The sequence below is a fragment of the Monodon monoceros genome, unplaced genomic scaffold, assembly GCF_005190385.1.
Source record: "Monodon monoceros isolate NGI ecotype Baffin Bay Population unplaced genomic scaffold, NGI_Narwhal_1 Super_Scaffold_1, whole genome shotgun sequence".
Classification (NCBI taxonomy): Eukaryota; Metazoa; Chordata; class Mammalia; order Artiodactyla; family Monodontidae; genus Monodon; species Monodon monoceros.
In genome coordinates this window covers 70172563-70192915 of record NW_021703765.1, presented here as the reverse complement: position 1 = coordinate 70192915, position 20353 = coordinate 70172563, and the positions used below count along the sequence as shown (strand labels likewise).

The 20353-nt window shown below is 40.3% G+C and overlaps 1 protein-coding gene across 19 annotated transcripts in view; it reads left to right on the top strand.

The window, feature by feature from the left end:
* Positions 1-20353, top strand: part of GIT2 (GIT ArfGAP 2) — a 62796-nt gene that overhangs the window by 9637 nt on the left and 32806 nt on the right. For 12 of the 19 annotated variants that reach the window (XM_029229858.1, XM_029229841.1, XM_029229764.1 and 9 more), the window contains exons 7-13: positions 970-1064; positions 10178-10223; positions 11324-11393; positions 14700-14772; positions 15019-15116; positions 16306-16417; positions 19409-19551. In XM_029229858.1, coding sequence (XP_029085691.1) covers positions 970-1064; positions 10178-10223; positions 11324-11393; positions 14700-14772; positions 15019-15116; positions 16306-16417; positions 19409-19551 — 637 coding nt within the window. The remainder of the gene's footprint in view (positions 1-969; positions 1065-10177; positions 10224-11323; positions 11394-14699; positions 14773-15018; positions 15117-16305; positions 16418-19408; positions 19552-20353) is intronic. The other 7 variants (XM_029229866.1, XM_029229807.1, XM_029229780.1 and 4 more) reach the window with 2 other exon arrangements.

Genomic DNA, 20353 nt, shown 5'->3' with positions numbered 1-20353 from the left:
TCATTATTTCATACACCATTAAAAAGGAAAAGACTCAACCAATTAAATGATGATGTACTATCAACTGTAGGATACTTCCTGATTTCACAGATGTTAAAAAATGAGAAAAAAAGATGTGCATCACAGAAATCAAAGATGTGTGGGTAGGTTGGAGAATATTTTTGTAGTACGTTGTATGTGGGAGGAGAAACTGGCAGAAACTAGACTTCATCTTTTAAGGGGAACAGAGCCCTCAGTAAATGATACTTATCACTTATCTTGGAATTTCCTCTTGTACCTTGCACATAATGGTCTCTCAGGGTAATGATTTATTTATATGCCTTGTTACTTAAAGGATTTCAAGCAGCTTAAATATTTGTTTCAAAGGCAAAATTAATATTTTCTGTGATGGAAATTAAAGACAAGGAGGTGTGAATTACGCATTAGGTTGGTCTGTCTCTCCCTGAATCAAAGACCTTTAAGTGGTTACTGAACTCTAATCCAGAAGTCAGGCTGGCTGGCTGAGAAGCATCTAGGGGAAGGACCTTTTTCAAAATATTAATGTCCACACTGCTCCTGTTTTTATTGATTCAGAATTTCCAAGGGTGGGTCCTGGACATCTGTATATTTTTTTAAGCATGCTAGTTAATTTTTGAGAACCTCTACCCTTGACCATTTATTAATTTTATTTTCTACCTCATTAGATGAAGTTATTCTTTGTCCCTCTCATAAGTCCTTGAATTCTTTATTAAGTACTCTGTCTTATAAATTAATAAAGGAAAGGCGATAGTTGAGATTGTGAAAACAGTTTTTATAAAGGTGGGAATCGAAGTAGACCTTGACAGTTTACCTCACACAAAAAGGTTGATTATTCTAAAAAGTCACGTTTGATAAATGACTCAGGTATCTCAGGGGACGTCTCTGTACTTTTCTATTCTAGCTCCAGTGGCCAGCGAGCAATATAAATGGTACTTTGTTTTCTCTTGGTAGGCAAGGAGGGCACCATGAGCTGGCAGAACGCCTCGTAGAAATACAGTATGAGCTGACTGACAGACTAGCCTTCTATCTGTGTGGCAGGAAACCAGGTGAGTTGAAAGGACAGCAGCCTCTCCACACATCCAGCCAGTCAGTCTCTGGAAAAACAAATTGGGACACTATCATTTATGATCTCTGCTTTAATGTATCCTTGAGAAAATTGCAAATAAGGATTTCTATTTGCAATGATAGCTACAGCATTTTTTGTTATATGTGAAATATGTAACATCGGTCAAATCTTGAATTTTAGTTTTTAGAATTTTAGCTCTACAGTAGTGACTGTTTCAGGAATCAAAGAGCATAATTGAACCCAAACTGAACGTGCGCAACGGTTCTTGTGATTAATGGGAGTAGGAATGGAAGAGCAAAGGATTAACTTTTGTAGTTATTTGCAGAATTCTGCTCTCTAAGGAATGGGAAAAAGTAAAAAAGTGAACTTTACCATTAACCAGCTTTGCTCATGAGGTAGAACTGGGGTCAGCAAACTGTGGTCCATGGGCCAGATAAGCCTATCACCTGTTTTTTTTTCAAATAAAGTTTTATTGCAAGATAACCATGCCCATTCATTTACATATTATCTACGGCTGCTTTCACACTACAGCAGCAGAGTTAAGTAGGTTGAGTAGTTGCAACAGAGACCGTACGGCCACAAAGCCCAGAATATTTACAATCAGGCCCTTTGCAGAAAAAGTTTGCCAACCCTTGATATAGAATATCCACATACATGTATACAGTGGTTCTCCACCCTGGTTGTACAACAGAGTTAAGAGCCCTTGGTGTGGTTCCAGTTCCCAGTGAGATGGAATAAGCACACCCCCACCCCCGTCTCTCCTGCTGAACACAATTATAAACTATGGACCAAATACATGGAGTAGCTATCTGAGGACTGTAGCAGGTAGATTAGGGAACTCAAAGTACCATCAAGCTGGTGGTGAGTGTCCCCTTTATTTTGCTTCTGATATGGCATCCAGGACAGCCTAAAACCTGGAACTGCATAGCAGGTGCAAAGAAGCCTTCTCTGTGTGGTCTGAGGAGCAGGAAATGGGATTCCTACAGGACAAAGAATAGGGGAATTCCCCTGGGTTTTTTTTCTCTTCCTTTTTTCCCCACCCTAGTCCCTAGGCAATCCTATGGCTTCAGTAGTGGCAACAGCAGTGGCAGCACAGGTGCCTAAATCTCTGACCAAAGAGCCTGAGGGAATCCTGATTGCTTTTGTTTTTCTCTTTATTCTCTCACCACTTGGCCCCGGAGACAGAACCTCACCTGGTCAGGTACCTGCTAGAACAAAATATTAACATTCTCCATAGAGTTTAAGGAAGATTCAGAGTCTCCACGACGTAATATGCAAAATGTCAGGGATACCACCCATAATTACTCCACATGTGAAGAACCAGGAAAATCCCAAAGACTTGCACGGAAAAAGGTAGTTAACAGATGCCAACCCTAGATGACTCAGATGTTGGAATTATCAGATAAAGATTTAAAAACAGATAGTAACATCATGCTCTAAGAAGTAAGTGTGAACGTTCTTGAAACAAATCTAATATAGACAGTCTCCGCAGAGAAATAGAAGATATAGAAAAGAACAGAACAGAAATGTTAGAATTAAAAAATCCAATAACTAAAATTTTAAAACTCACTGGTTGGGCTTAATAGCAGATGGAGATGGCAAAGAAAAGAGTGCATTGAAAATAGATCACTAGAAATAATCCAGTTTGAGCAACAGAGAGAAAAAAGAGTAGGAGGAAAAGAAACCGAGCAGAGCCTTAGGGACCTATGGGACAAAATCAAAACATTTGTATCATCACACTCCCAGAAAGAGATCATAAAAAATGTGATGCAGGGGCTTCCCTGGTGGCGCAGTGGTTCAGAGTCCGCCTGCCGATGCAGGGGACACGGGTTCGTGCCCCGGTCCGGGAAGATCCCACGTGCCGCGGAGCGGCTGCACCTGTAAGCCATGGCCGCTGAGTCTGCGCGTCCGGAGCCTGTGCTCCGCAACGGGAGAGGCCCGTGTACCGCGAAAAAAAAAAAAAAATGTGATGCAGAAAAAAATACTTGAAGAAATATGGCTAAAAACTCTAAATTTGGCAAAAGACGTAAGCTTACAATTCAAGAGTCTCCGAGAACTCCAAACAGAATAAACTCAAAAGAAATCATCACTCAGACACATCAAAATCGAACTGCTAAAAACTGAAGAAAGAAAATGTCTTGAAAGCAGCCGAGGAAAAAAATGACATACCATGCAAAGGAACAATTATTTGTATGATTGTGGATTTCTCATCAGAAACCATGGAGATGAAAAGGAAGTAGAACAATTTTTTTTTTTTTGGCCACACCACGGGGCATGCGGAACTTCCCCGACCAGGGATCAGATGTGCACCCCCTGCAGTGGAAGTGGGAGTCTTAAGCACTGGACCACTAGGGGAGCCCCAGCAGAACAATATTTTTTAAGTGCTGAAAGAAAAGAACTGTCAACCTACAACTCCATTTCCAGTGAAAATAACCTTCAGGAATGAAGAAAAAATAAAGACTTTCTTATTTTATAAATTTATTTTATTTATTTATATTTTTTATTTTTGGCTGCATTGGGTCTTTGTTGCTGCACACGGGCTTTTCTGTAGTTGCAGCGAGTGGGGGCTACTCTTTGTTGTGGTGTGCGGACTTCTTGTTGCAGTGGCTCCTCTTGTTGCGGAGCATGGGCTCTAGGTGCACGGGCTTCAGTAGTTGTGGCACACGGGCTCAGTAGTTGTGGCTCGTGGGCTCTAGAGCGTAGGCTCAGTAGTTGTGGCACACGGGCTTAGTTGTTTCACAGCATGTGGGATCTTCCCAGACCAGAGCTCGAACCCGTGTACCCTGCATTGGCAGGCGGATCCTTAACCACTGTGCCACCAGGAAATTCCCGAAAAAATACTTTTTTTTTTTTTTGGACATCAGCTCAGCTTTTATTTCTTTATTTCTTTATTTATCTTTGGCTGTGTTGGGTCTTCGTTTCTGTGCGAGGGCTTTCTCTAGTTGCAGTAAGTGGGGGCCACTCTTCATCGCGGTGCGCGGGCCTCTCACTATCGTGGCTTCTCTTGTTGCGTAGCACAGGCTCCAGACGCGCAGGCTCAGTAGTTGTGGCTCACGGGCCTAGTTGCTCCGCAGCATGTGGGATCCTCCCAGACCAGGGCTCGAACCCATGTCCCCTGCATTGGCAGGCAGACTCTCAACCACTGCACCACCAGGGAAGCCCCTAAAGACATTTTAAGATGAAAGAAAATAAGAGATTTAGTTGCTCTAACAGAAATGCTAAAGAAAGTTCTTTGGGTGGAAGGGAATTGATACCAGAGGGAATCTTGGAGCTTTAGAAATGAAAGAAGAACAGAAATAATAAGTATCTGGATAAATACAATAGGCTGTGTTTTCTTCTTAAGTTTTCTAAAATATGTATGACAGTTTAAAGCAAAAGTTATAGTATTGTATGGTGGGGTTTTCAGCATATGTCAGTGTAATGCATTTGACAATTATAACATAAAAGGGAGAGGGTAAAAGAAATATGGAGGTAAATTTTTGCATTCTTCTTAAAATGGTAAAATACTATTTCTAAGTAGATTGTAAAAAGTTATGTATAGTTTAATCCCTAGCACTGAAAAAAGACTATACAGTGATATACGGTCAGAAACTCTAGAGATAAATTAAAATGGAATGTTAAAAATTACCCAAATAATCAAAAGATGTTTTGATTCAAAATATTCAAAAAAAGAGAGGAAAGGGGAGAGAGAGGAACAAAAAACTGAGGTCCAAATAGAAACTAAATAATAAATCATAGACTTAAATCCAAACGTAACGATAATTACATTAAATGTTAATGATCTAAACACACCAATTAAAAGCAGAGATTGTCAGAATGGATTAAAAAAAAGAAAACAAGCCCTAACTGTATGCTGTGTCCAAGAAACCCCCTTTAAATATAATGGTATAGGTAAGTTAAAAAGCAAAAAGGGGTAAAAAGATATACCATGCCAACACTAAGTAAAAGAAAGCTAGAGTGGGGCTTCCCTGGTGGCGCAGCGGTTGAGAGTCCGCCTGCCGATGCAGGGGACACGAGTTCTTGCCCCGGTCCGGGAAGATCCCACATGCCGGAGAGCGGCTGGGCCTGTGAGCCATGGCCGCTGAGCCTGCGCGTCCGGAGCCTGTGCTCCGCAACGGGAGAGGCCACGACAGTGAGAGGCCCGCGTAACGCAAAAAAAAAAAAAAAGCAAGCTAGAGTGGCTATATTAATATCAAGCAAAGTAGACTTCAGAGCAAAGGAAATTAGCAGGGATAGAGAGGGACACAACGTGATAAAAGGGTCAACTCACTAAAAAAAATAACAATTCTAAATGGGTACACACCCAGCAATAGAGCTGCAAAATATAGGAAGCAAACTTTGATAGAACTGAAAGGAGAAAAGGTCAAATCCACAATTATTGTTGGAGACTCAACAGTCTTCGTTTAGTTAATAGATAGAACTAGAGGTAGAAAATCAGCAAGGATATTGAACTGAAACCATCAACCAACTGCATCTGGTTGACATTTATAGCATCCTCTCCCTAACAACATCAGAACATATGTTCCTTTCGAGTACACAGTCAAACATTCCAAGATAGACCATATTCTGGGTCATAAAACAAACCTTAGCAAGTCTAAAATAATTAAAATCCTAGAAAGTATATTCTCTGACCATAATGGAATTAAGCTAGAAATAAATAATCAAAATATAAGTGGAAAATACCCAAATGCTTGGAAATTAAACAGCATACTTCTAAATAATCCATGGGTCTAAGAGGAAGTCTTAAGGGAAATTAGAAAATATTTTCAGATGAACAAAAATGAAAAGACAGCAAATCAAAATTTGTGGGATGGAGCTAAAGCAAGGCTTACAGGAAATTTTATAGCATTAAATTATTATGTTAGAAAAGAAGAAAGGTCTCAAATCCTAATTTAAGCTTCCCAACCCTCAAGAAACTAGAAGAAGATGAGCAAAATAAACCCAAAGCAAGCAGAAGTTAAGAAATAATAAAAAGTAGAAATCAATGAAATTGAGAAAGGAGAACAGTAGAGACAAATCAGTTAAACCAAAAGCTGATTCTTTGTAGAGATTAATGAAATTGGTAAATGTCTAGACATACTGACAAAGAAAAAAGGAAAGAATACACATAGGAAGATGTCACTAAAAAACCCACAGACATTAAAGGGTAATGCAAAATATAAATAACTGTACATATAAATTGGACAACTTAGATAAAACGAACCAATTCTTTGAAAGCCACAAACTACCAACACCTATCCAAGAAGAAAGAGATAATGTAAATATATAATTCTACATTTTAAAGAACTTGAATTTGTACTTAAAAACATTCCATTAAAGAAAACCCTAGCCCAGATGATGGCACTAGTAAATACTGTGAACCAGCTGAAGTGGTATTGCCATAGAGCAATACAATCAGTGTGGCTTATGACTCACATGGCTTGCTAGCTTTGCAGTTATAATTCTTTACAGATATTTTTAAGTATTCGGAATTCACATTTCAATTTTTGCACATAAAATGAGACTATCCTACCAAACATTCGAAGAAGAAATAACATCCGTTTTATGTGATATTTTTTAGAAAATAGAAAGGTAGGGGGGACTTGAGGACATGGGGAGGGGGAAGGGTAAGCTGGGACGAAGTGAGAGAGTGGCATGGACATATATACACTACCAAACGTAAAATAGATAGCTAGTGGGAAGCAGCCACATAGCACAGGGAGATCAGCTCGGTGCTTTGTGACCACCTAGAGGGGTGAGATAGGGAGGGTGGGAGGAGACGCAAGAGGGAGGAGATACGGGGATATATGTATATGTATAACTGATTCACTTTGTTATAAAGCAGAAACTAGCGCACCATTGTAAAGCAATTATACTCCAGTAAAGATGTTAAAAAAAAAAAAAACAGTAAAAAAAAAAAAGGTAGGGGGAAATGCTTCTCAAGTCATTTTATGAGGCCAGCATTACCCCAATACCAAACCCAGCAAAGATGGCACCAAAAAATATCCCTCACTAACAGGGACACCAAAATTCTCAACAAATTATAAGCAGATTGAATCCAACAATATGTAAAAAGGAAAATGTAATATACCAAGTGGGGTTTCCAGATACATGACTGATATTTGAAAATATTTGATGTCAGTTAATGTGATTCATCACATTAACAGACTTAAAAAAGAAAGCTGTACAATCTTACCTGTTGATGCAGAAAAAGCATTTAATAAAATTCAGCATCCCTTTGTGATTAAAGAAAAAAGAAAAACCTTAGCAAACTAGGAATAGAAGGGACTTCCTTAATCCGATAAAGAGTATCTATTGAAAAGCCACAGTTAATATCATCCTTAATGATGAGAGATTGAATGCTTTTGCCTGAAAATCAGAAACAAGGCTAGGATGTCCACTGTCACCACTTCTATTCAACATTGCACTGGAAATCCTAATCAGTGCCATAAGGCAAGAAATCCAAATAAAAGGCACACTGATTAAAAAGGAAGAAATACAACTGCCTGTATTCATAATGAAATGATTTCCATGTAGAAAATCCCAAGGAATCTATAATAAAGTTTCTAGAACCAATGAATGAGTTTAGCAAGGTTGCAGAATGCAAGATGAACAACCCAAAATCAATCATATTTCTGTAGACTAACAGTGGACAATTAGAACCTGAAACTAGAAAAATAATAACATTTATAATAGCTCCAAAGTAAATACTTAGGTATAAATCTAACAAAATATATGTGGAATCTATATGCCAAAAATTACAAAATGCTGATGAAGGAAATCAAGGAAAGCCTGAAAAAGGGTTTCTACTCTGTTTATGGATTGAAATACTCAATATAGTTAACATGACAATTCTCCACAAGTTAATTTGTAAATTTAATGCAATTAAAGGATTTGCTTATTGACATGGACATCCTGGTTCTAAATTTTACATGGAAAAACAAAGGAACTAGAATAGCCAAGACAGTTTTGCAAAAGAACAGTAGTAACATAGGAGGAATCACACCACCCAATTTTAAGACTTGCTGTAAAGCTCTGCTGTACTCAAGACAGTGGTTATGGTGAAGAGGTGGACATACAGATCAATGAAACTGTATAGAGAATCCAGAAATAGACGCACACAAATACATTCAATTGACTTTTTTTTTTTTTTCTTTTTTTTTTGCGGTACACGGGCCTCTCACTGCTGTGGCCTCTCCCGTTGCGGAGCACAGGCTCCGGACGCACAGCCTTAGCGGCCATGGCTCATGGGCCCAGCCACTCCGTGGCATGTGGGATCTTCCCGAACCGGGGCACGAACCCGTGTCCCCTGCATCGGCAGGCGGACTCTCAACCACTGCGCCACCAGGGAAGCCCCATTCAATTGACTTTTGACAAAAGTTGCAAAGGCAGTTCAATGAAGAAAGGACAGTACAATATATGGTGTTGGAACAACTGAATATCCATGTGCAGAAAAATGAGCTTCAACCTAAACCTCACACCTTGTATAAAAACTGAGGGGACTTTCCTGATAGTCCAGTGGTAAAGAATCCGCCTTCCAATGCAGGGGACATGGGTTCGATCCCTGGTCAGGGAACTAGGTTCCTACATGCCAGGGCAGCTAAGCCCGCATGCCACAACTACTGAGCTCGCACGCCTCAACTAGAGAGCTCGTGTGCCACAAACTACAGAGCCCACACGCTCTGGAACCCGCACGCCACAACTACAGAGCCCATGTGCCCTGGAGCCTGTGCGCCACAACTAGAGAAGAGAAAACCCGCACGCCACAACTAGAGAGAAGCCCACGTGCTGCAACAAAAGATCCCGCATGCCTTAACAAAGATCCTGCGTGCCGCAACTAAGACTCGATGCAGCCAACAAATAAACAAACAAACAAAATATTTTTTAAAAAACTAACTGAAAATGGATCATAGATGTAAATGTAAAACCTAAAACTTTAAAACTTCTAGAAGAAAACATAGGAGAAAATCTTAGTGGTCTTGGATTATATAAAGTACTTAAATGTAACACCAAAAGCACAATCTGTAGAAGAAAATATTGATAAGCTGGCCTTTGTCAAAATTTTAAGCTTTTGCTCTGCAAAAACTATAGTTAAGGGCTTTCCTGGTGGCGTAGTGGTTGAGAGTCCGCCTGCCGATGCAGGGGACACGGGTTCGTGCCCCGGTCCGGGAAGATCCCACATGCTGCGGAGCGGCTGGGCCCGTGAGCCATGGCCGCTGAGCCTGTGCATCCGGAGCCTGTGTTCCGCAATGGGAGAGGCCACAACAGTGAGAGGCCCACATACCGCAAAAAAAAAAAAAAAAAAAAAAAACCCAGTGTGATACCACTAAGTACCTATTAGAATGACCAAAATAAAACAAAACTCAAAACAACACAAGTGCTGGGGAAGGTGTGGAACAATGGTAACTCTCATACGTTGCAGTTAGAAAAGTGATAGAGCTACCCTGGAAAAAAGTCTAGCAGTTTCTTACCAAGTTAAACATGCATTTACCTATAACCCAGAAGTCCTAGGTATTTACGCAAGAGAAGTAAAGACTTATGTTTACACAAAAACCTGTATGTGAATGCCCATAGTGGCTTTACTCATTGACACATGATCAGTGTCCTCCACAAGCTTGATTAGGACTCAGTCAGCATTATAGGAGACAGAGCCCGTGCCTGGACCTGCCCAGACCACCTGGGCCAGCCCTGACTGTTTTATGCTAATTGATTAATTTGAAGGTAAGCCACTAAAGCTCAAGGAAGCCCCACCATCCCACATGGGAGAGCAGATGGAAGCCTGCTCCAAGCTACTTCAGCTCCCTAAATGTCCTTTCCATGGCTGAAGATCATTAGTTATACTGGAGACAAACAGCGTAAGGATTAGGTTGAGCATAGGCTTTCCACTTAATGACGTTGGGACCTTTGTACCAGAAGAAAATAAGGAAATGATCCTTGCTACTGGCCAGATTTTGAGAAGTTGTAGTCAATCTGGCAACTTGTTTCTCCCACATAGATCATAATTATGGGAAGATACTAATTGCAAAACATAAATTGAGAAAATAATGATGGTATTCCTTTACAGATCTTATCAATATTTATATGAACAAAACTTTGACTTGGTTTCTGTTTCAGATCACAAAAATGGACAGCACTTTATAATACCTCAAATGGCAGACAGGTAAGGCCATTGAAATACCAATCAATATTATCTGTCACTAGTATTTCCTTGGTTGTATAGTGTTTAAGTGTATTATATTTTGTGTTTAACAAAGCCCATACATTTTTCTCTTTTATGGCTATGCAATTTGGAAATAAGATGGCTGTAAGTAAACCACCATATAAAACTTAAGTTTGAAAAAGCACAAGTAAGAAATTTGCTAATCCAATTGGAGTTAGAGATACTGTCACAGTTTTAGCTAGTTGTGACAGTATATTGTGTCTCTGGATGTATCACAGAATATTTCTATGTTATAAGAGCGTAGCCTTTGTCTATGACAGGGATCAGCAAATTTTGTTGTTCTTAAGGGCTAGATAGTAAATATTTTAGGCTTTTTGGGCCATACAGCCTCTGCCACAACTACTCAACTCTACCAGTTGTAAATGAAAGCATCCATGGACACTATGTAAATGAAGGGCATGTCTGTTCCAATAAAATTTTATTTCTGGATACTAAAATTTGAATTTCATATAATTTTCACATATTATGAAGTATCATTTGTTGGGGTTTTTTTTCCAACCACTTAAAAATGTAAAAACTATGCTTAGCTCATAGGCCGAACAAAAAGTGGGTTATAATCTGTTGCCCCTGGTCTGTAAGGTCAGATGAGTTCATGGCTGCAGAAATGAACTTTAAACCCTGATTTAGCCAATAAACTTTGCATAAGTACTGTCAAGAGTTTATGAAATGATTAATTGCTATTCCATATGTAATCTTACCATTCTGTTTTTTAACATTCTGCCCTTTTTGTATTTTCCTCTGCATGCTTTTTTTAACACTTTAAAAATTACGACTTCTCACATAAAGGGCCTGGGGACTAACCTGGCAATAATTTTGCCTTTTGGTTAGTAGGTGATTATTTTTCGGTTTACCACTTTGCATGATTATGGTATTTCTAGGAGATACTTTCACTAAGTTCTGTTCAGTTTCCTCACTGACGATTGGGCTGTAGAATTTTGGCCTCTGACCTTGTCCATGAACTGTAATTAATATCTTAATCCCTTGGCTATCTTAATCTTCTACAGAGCTCATGAAAATGGTTTTATTTATTTGCTTATTAGTTTTGTACACTTTCTTAGCAGCCTGGATTTGTCTGAATTGGCAAAAGCTGCTAAGAAGAAACTTCAGTCTGTGAGTATCTCTCTTTCCTAGTGAACTCCTGTATGGAAAACCATGTGTCCTGCTAATACCTGTTCTTAGCCCATTACCTAGTACATCAAATGACTTTGTTTCATGCTCTCAGATGTTAAATCAGAAGCAGACCATCGAGTATGTAGCAAAGAAGAATGAAAGTACTAGTAAGTTTAGTATATCCAGTTTATTGGCTTGGCTTCAAATAATGGCATTTTTCTCTGTCATTTTAAAAGCGAAGACTGTGCCTTTGACATTAGGAAGTTGTTTCTCCCCATAAGAGTTCCCTAGTTTCTCTCAATGTACATGAATACGTGGGACACACTTCTTGGGATTACTTCCTGTAGCCTCATAGGATGCTAGAGAATGATAAGAGCTGAAGCTGGAATGGTGAGTACTGTAGATTGACTAGCTGCTATTTGGGATCCAGCCACCGCTAACTGTCGTGCGTGTCCCACGCCATTCATCAGAGTTTTGTAAATGTAGGCTTTTAACTGCTGGTTCTGCCTCAGCTATGTGCTCAGAGTTTGCCCAGTTCTGCAGGTCACAAGCTCACTTTAGTCTCTGTGTTTCTCTTCAGCCTGCCCATTTCAGCCTTAGTCAGGACCCCGAGAAATCTACTCCTCTGGGAACAGTTTCTCCTTGTTTAGTCCCCACAAATGAAGCCTCGCCCGGTGCTTCCCCAGCCGTTCTAACCACCAGATTACCCGCCTCAGCTGTTCTCATTGCTCTCAAGATCAGAACCAAGATTCTTAACTTCTTTTCGTAGCCTTTATGGGCGTCATCCCACTCTCACCCTTCAGTTCTTGCCCTGCTTCCCAGCTGGTTCCCACGGTATGGGTGTGGGTGTGGGTGTGGGTGGGTGCGTGCGTTTAAATATTTCTTTAAGGGTTAGCACCCTCGGAGGCCACCTTCAAGTCCTCTTTCAGGAATCCTCTTTTGCCTGCTGTGCTTTCCCAGCTACCCTCCCTTTCATCATTCAAGTAGCTGAAATCTGACCCCCTTCACAGTGTAGGTAGGAGTTTTCCCAAAGCCTAACTCTGAACTTGCAACTCCCCTAATTTATGTCTTACTCTTCATTCCCCTTTTCATAGAAGACTCTTTACTAGAATTTCATATAATATTAAGTACTAAATATTATATTAAATGAATTTCTCATTGCTAGCATTTAACTGTAATATGAAATAAATGTATTTTATGCAATTTGGTGTCTCTGTGTTCTCTATCTGCAGTTTTGTGTGTATGTGTTTTTATTGCCTTTCTTAAATTAAGGAGGTCGTGTAGTAAGATGATTAGGATGATAAGCTTTGGAGTCAGCAGTGAATATTCTGTGATTTCCTTTTAATTACTTAACAGTATGTAAGCCAATTTTTATTTTAAATAATTCAAACATGGATAAAATCCAAGCTCCCCTTGACTATCCTATTCTACATTTGCTAGGCTGAAAGCTGGGGTTATGTCTGTAATCTCTCTAGCGTGTGGCAGGCACTAGATAAACATCTGGGACAAAGTTGAGCATAGTTCTCAAGAACTTGGGCTCTGGGTCAGACTGGTCAGGTGTGTATCTCGGCTCTGACGAGCTCCTTCACCTCTGTGTACCTCGGTGTCCTCTCCTAGAAAGGGAGATGGTGATCCAGCAGAGGCAGCGAGTCAGAGCTGCCCAGTGAGTGTGAGCTGCCCCCACGCTGTGGTCTCCGCCTCCTATCAGTGCCAATTCAGTGTTTATCCCACAATATCTCCCTGTCTCCCTCCCTCCCTCCCTCCCTCTTTCCTTCCTCCCTCCCTAGTGAAAAGCTGGGAGAAATATAAGACCACTAATGTATTCCTTGAATTAGTAAATATTAACATTTTAAGAGAAACTTGCATCCCAGGTCCATCACTTCTTGGCTTTGTGACTTTAGGTAAGCTAACTTCTGTGCCTTGGTATCCTTCTCTGTAAAGTGGTATAATAGTAGTTCCTGTCTTCAGAGAGGTGTTGTATTTACAATGATGATGGTATTAGCAAGGCTCCTGGGATGTAAGCCCGCAACAGTGTTGCTGCTGTAGTTATTGTTAGTAATAATAACATTAGCTTGTAGCCCCTTAGAGGAAACAGATTGGGTGTTTATGGTACAAGTTCAGTTTCCCAATCCTTCATCACCTTATCCAGCAAAAGGCTCTCAGAGTTTATTTTTAAATATAAATGTCATGTAACCACACTAGATAAAATTTGGAAAATAGAGAAGGGGAATCATCCTCATTTACTATATTCTTAATGGGTTCACGCTCAATATTTTGGTATATTTTTTCTAATTCTTGTTTCCGATGCCTACTTTTTTTTTTTTAACTGAAGCGTAATTATAGAATTTTATATCCTGTTTTTGTCACCTAACAATGTATTGTACCCATTTTAACGAGTTCAATGAGGTGTGTGCAGCCAGCTTTAAATTCTGCATGAAGTACCTTCTGGTCAGTGTATGAATGGATATTTACTGGGTCCCATCTTGGTGCCGGGTACTGTGTGGGGATGTAGGGAACAGTAGAAGATGGAACAAATTCAGCATCTCCCCTCACAGAGTGGGGAAGCAGTCAACTCAGAAGTAACAGCCACCGAGCGGCAGGGTTTCATGAGGCAAAAAGTGCAGAAAGAGCTAGAGCCAGCCTGGTAGGGGCTTAGCCTCCTCTGGGTTGAGGAAGACCCAGTTGCTGCGAGGAGGGCACCCCAGTCTGTGGGGATTGTTTTGTTGGGACACTGCACAATGTACTGATTAGACGGGCTGTCCTTGGTAGGGGACGCTTAGGTAGTTTTGTAGGGGTTTGGGGGACCTCTACTGAGGAAGACAGCAGAGAGACTTAACCGAGGTCTGGGTGGTATTTTCCTTCAGTGGCACGTTTTATCCTCTCGAAATGGTGTGTTTTGGCTTCTTTATCCTACCAAGGGTTTCAGATCCCATATACTGGGGGCAGAGCGGTTACTGGCAAACATTCTCAAAAGAGCAGAAGAGACTTTAAAAAGGTGATGTCACACGAAGAGTGGAGAACTGGACCCTGCCTTTGAGATAGGCACTTTAGATGCCTCTTGCTTCCCTTATGGCACAGCCCTATCTGCATATCAGGAGGGAGGCTGCTGTGGGTGGCAGGTATTTCTAGAGGATCTGTACTATTTTGGAAATGTTACTGTTTGTTTAATAATGGTGGGCATTTACTAAGTAAGCACTGGCTTTGGATAAGACGTTGGAGGTAGAAGGGTGAATAAGTCGCAGTCCCCACTCATCTTCCTAGTGTTAACCCTTGTCCCTTGTGTTCCTGATATTTTTTTACTTTCAGCTAAGTAATCATTTGTTTGAAGAACTTGCCATGGATGTGTACGATGAAGTTGACAGGCGAGAGACTGATGCAGGTGACTTAACATGTGGCTTTATCTACTAAGCTTCTGTTATCAGTAGGCAGCAACAAGCTGCCAGCCTCAGCGTTTTGCCCAATTTTTACTGTCCTGATAACACGTGTGTCAACATTGACTCTTGTGTATGCTGGCTTCGGAGTGTGCTGCCCCTAGTCTACCTAGTAATGCGAGAGCCGCGGCTCTTAGAGGAGCAGTGGTGCCCGTGGTGATGAGATTCTATCTCTGGCTCTTTCCTCTGGCTAGTCTGGCTTGCCACGCAAAATCACAGCACCCTGGTGACCGAGACAACCGTCGTCCCCTTCCTTCCAGTCAATCCCGAGTATTCATCGACACGGAACCAGGCAAGTGGCCAAGTCCAAAAACTCACTAGTAGTGATATTTGGGGAATGGCTGATATCATGGTATTTTATTTTCCCAGGACAGGTATGTAAGATTTTTTGATTGATTAAAATGTTAATATCCTTTACACACACACACACACACACACACACACCCTCACAAGTTGATAAGAAAAGCAATAGAAGTTAATAGATGACTGGGAAAGAATATAAAACAATTCACAAAAGAAATACAAATGGCTGGAATTCCCTCACGGTCCAGTGGTTAGGACTCCGCACTTTCACTGCTGATGGCACGGGTTCAATCCCTGGTTGGGGAACTAAGATTTCACAAGTACAAGGGCAAAAAAAGAAAGAAAGAAAGAAAGAAATAATAAATGACTTTCAAATGTGAAGAAATGTTTAATCTCATTAGTAATCAAAGAAAGCAACCTGAAGGCATTAATGAAAGTTTTATCAATCAACTTAATAAAGTATCAATACATACTAAAGGATACTCCAGACTGGTAAGGATGTGGCAAGATGGGCTTTCTCATGCTACAGATAAGAGTTTAAATTGCTGCAGACCTCACAAAAGCAATCTGTTAACTGGTTTCAGAGGCCTCAAAATTAACTGCATCCTTCCACATAGGAATTCCTCATCTGGGAATATGTTCTAATAAACTAAAAATACAAAGCTTTATGCACATTTTCATCGAAGCACTGTATTTAATAACAGAGCACTGAAAAAAGCCTAACCATCCACCAAGAGCAGTGAAGCTGAGTAAATTATGAAGCGCTTTTCATTTTTATTGATTACTGGTTATATATAATGATAGAGTCCCAGCATCTAGACTATAACTTTATGTTGAAATTTTAAAATTTGTCCCTTCAAATTAATTTTTGATTAGTAGGCCTACTTCAAAACTGAATAGATATTAGAAAGAAAGCATTAAGAGAGCCATTTTGTTTTGGTTCACAAAAATAGATACGCATTGTGAGAACTTAAATGTTATATTGTTCTATTATGTAAATGGTTTTAAACTGTTCACAAGGAAAATGTTAAATTTGATTCAGTTATGGCTGTGATTGATGATACTTTGAGCATGCTGGAAGGCCTTTGCCGAAGTCTAACAGTAGTCTGACTAGTTTTATGTGAATATGTGTGTATTTTTACATCTGGGAATATTTCCAATTATTTTCTCACCCTCAGGGCAGACAGAAACTAGCTCGGTTTAACGCCCATGAGTTTGCCACTCTGGTTATCGACATTCTCAGTGATGCCAAGAGGAGACAGCAAGGTAGTCCTCTCTCTAGTTCAAAAGGTAACTGTTTCAGACCTCTAAATGTTTGCTTCTTTGGCCTTAAAACTTCACACGAGTGTTAAAGTTATAAAAATAATTAAAGCAGTCATTGACACCACAGCTTAGTTAAAGCCCTGTAAGTTTTATTGGTGCTATGTTGTGACGACAAGTTTCTCTCTTTGAGTCCTGGTGAATTATAAATATTTCAGCGTTATTAACTGTGATTCAAATTTATCTTATATATGATTTTTTACCTCTTGGGTCACCTGTCTTCCCTAAAAAATTGCATTCTGAAATTAACTCAAAAGTCTGACTTAGATCTTGTTAAAGGACATAAGAAACTAAACCCTCTTGACTGAAATTCCAGCTCACCTGCTGTTGTTTACCTACAAGACTGAGTTCTCCATAATTAGAATTTGTCGCTATAAACTTTAAATGTCTACAGCAAGAGTTATTGGGGTTTATAATTGTGAAGAGAGCACCAAGCACCTATTTCCGAGGTGCCCTTTGAGTCTTGTCCAGTAGCTCAGGGTCCTGTCTCCATGCTTGGGAACATACTTCCTCCCCAGCCCTGATGCTGTATCTTTTTTGTTTTTTTCTAATTGTAGAAATAATACATTTTTAAATTGAAAAACATGTAAACAGGAAAAATGCATACCGTAAAGATTCAGTTTTCAGTCAGCATCACATTCCCCAGAGATAGTAATCGTTAACTGACAGCGATTTGTTCTTCTTGATTTTACTTATTCAACCAGACATAAACAAGTTCTAAGAAACTTTATTAAATTTTGGTGAAGGTGCAGTGATAAGGGTCCTTTAAAGTCTCAAAATGTACAAATTCTTTGATTTGGTGTTTCCATTTCTAGGTGTTAATTGAGAGGAAATAGAGATGTTACATGTATGTTATATATAGCACTGGAAACATTAGAAACAAATAAGCAATAATAGAGCAATTGTTACATATTTGAATAGTGCACACTTGTTTTCAGAGACTATGTAATGACATAATATAAAGTAATAAATTAATTTTTTTAAAAGCTTTAGTATAATCCAAATTTTGTAAGGAAAACATTTATATACACACGTACAAGTGAATATATCACATGTAAATATAAATATACCACTAATCCCCATTACTCACGGATCTCGTATTTGCCAATTCACCTATTCATTAAAATTTGTTGCCTCAAAATCATACTGACAGCACGTTGATGGTAATTTGTGGCTGTATGCAACATGCTGAGAAATTTGAGTCACCCAAAATGCACGTTCCCAGCTGAGATTGAACAAGGCCATGTTCTGCCTTATTGCAACTCTTATACTGTAAACAGGTGTCCTTTTTGAGATCTATTTAGTGCCACAGTTTTCACACTTTTATCCTTTTTGTTGGTGATTTCACTATTTGAAGTGGTCCCCAAGTAGAGTGCTGAAGAGCTGTGTAGGATTCCTAAATGCAAGAAGGTCGTGTTGTGCCTTGTGGAGAAAATACATGTGTTAGACTAGCTTCGTTCAGGCGTGAGTTATAGTGCTGTTGGCCATGAGTTCAATGTTAATGGATCAACAACATATATTAAAGATGTCTTTAAACAGAATCACATGTAAAACGAGGTTATATATTTATCAGTTGTCAAAAATGTGATCAGAGGTTTGCAGGAACCTAACCCTGTGTTTCCAGTCAGAACAGTGGTTTCGTATTTGCTAGTTCGTTCTTCACAGCAACTTTATAGACCGTAACTGCTACAAATAATGAAATTGACTGTATGTATGTGTATATGCTTAGGAAAAAGACTGGAAGGAAATAGAACCACATGTATCAATAGCTATGAATGATTACTCTGTCAGTTTCAATTTTTCTGTATTGAATCTTTATCACTTCTATAATCTGATGGCACGTATATATATATATTTTTTAAAATTAATTTATTTTATTTAATTATTTTTGGCTGCGTTGGGTCTTCGTTGCTGCGCACAGTCTTTCTCTGGTTGCAGCGAGCAGGGGCTGCTCTTCGTTGGGGTGCGCGGGCTTCTTATTGCAGTGGCTTCTCTTGTTGTGGAGCACGGGCTCTAGGCGCACGGGCTCAGTAGTTGTGGCACGTGGGCTTCAGTAGTTGTGGCTCGCGGGATCTAGAGCACAGGCTCAGTAGTTGTGGTGCACAGGCTTAGTTGCTCTGAGGCTTGTGGGATCTTCCTGGAGCAGGGCTCAAACCCGTGTCCCCTGCATTGGCAGGCAGATTCTTAACCACCACCACCAGGGAAGCCCCGGCATGTATATTTTAAATATTAATTTTAAAAATTAAAATTCCTTTTAAGTAAACATAATTTATCACCAAGATATTATCCATCGAAATATCCAGAAACGATATTGGAAATTAGAGGTTTGCTTGAGTTGCCTGAAAGAAAGTGGAGAGACTTGGATAATTTGTGAAATCTTTCATTCAAAATGTCTTGGAGCCAATGGAGTCATCCCTGCTTCCCTATAGACCATACCTTCCTGGTGTGCCCATGTGTGTCCAATGGATCATTCTCCTCTTTCTCTCTCTCTCACTGGCATTCAGCTAACGAAAGGCCGATGTGCCTACTCTTTGATCGCCTAGTTTCTAGGCTCCACTTTAACAATTTCCTTTCTGTTTTGACTTGACATTACCTTGTAAACAAGGTACAATTATAACTGAATTGCAGTTAATCTTACATTAGTTACAGCTTTATTTTCATGATTTCGAGCTACACCCTGTTTCCTTGAATGATTACAAGTTTGGGAACCTGTCCCCTTATCTGAGCAGCTTTTTCCTAAACCATCTAATTAATTTGGCAGGTCGCTGAGAGGAATGCTTAAATCTGTCTCTGCAGTTTTTAGTAGACTCTCTGTTCAGTTGATAACTTGCTGTTATCCCTTTTTGGTGTGAATATAACCTTGCTATTTCTGTCATTTTCTTCCAGTCTTTTAAATGGCTAGTTTTTTAGGAAAAAAGTTTTTTGCAAGCCTGAAGTAAAGTTTTTTGCTTCTATTGATAGACAATGTGGAGCTCATACTGAAAACAATCAGTAACCAGCACAGTGGTGAGAGTCAGGACAATGACCAGCCGGACTATGACAGTGTGGCATCAGATGAAGACACGGATCTGGACGCCACTGCGAGCAAGGCACACAGGCAGAAGGTGAGGTGGCACACCGCACACAGAAAGAGACTGTGTTTTCTTTTCAGATCTTTCCCCCTGAAAATTTGCCTGCTTTGTAAATCACTTGAGGGCTAGGCTTGTGAAAAGTGCTCTGGAGGTAGAGTCAGGTTTTCTACTAGCTTGGGCCAAGCAAAGGTCAATGAGGTAAATAGTTTTAAAATAGGGGGTCTGTTGTCCCTGAGTCAGTTGTTGACTCACAGCCCTTCTGCAGTTTTGACTTTATAAAACCGTGAAGAAGGACTGGTGGGTTTTATTCTTTCAACGAATGTTTACTTTCGTTGGGTAGTTATCCACACTTCCCTGGATAATACTCTGCTGAGTGAGGCCGAGTCCCTTTCCTCTACGAGGCCATCACCGCCCGCCCAGGAGGAGAGAGAACTGCAGTACAGGGTCATAAACACAGACACAAGAGAGGGGTGGGGCGGTCAACAGAGACACAACTTGTCACTGAGGAGGAGTATCAGGGGAGGCTTTAACGTGTGCCTTGAAGAATGCCTGGGATGTGGGCGTGTGGAGAGGCTGGGGAGGGTGGGCTAGACAGAGAGGAAGTGAGACAGCGGCGTTGGGGGGCGGGGGAATCTGGTCACGTGTGGAGCCAGCCTGAATCGAGTGGGAGTCAGAGCTGCAGCAGAGGGCAGGGGTCACACCATATGCAGGGGCATGACGCCAGACCAAAGAGCCTGGACCTTGGCCAACAGTGCAGAGCCCAGGAAGCTTTTAGGCAGGGCAGGAGGGCGATGTCAGCCATGTTGGGTCCTCTGTTTTGGGAGGACTGTTCCGG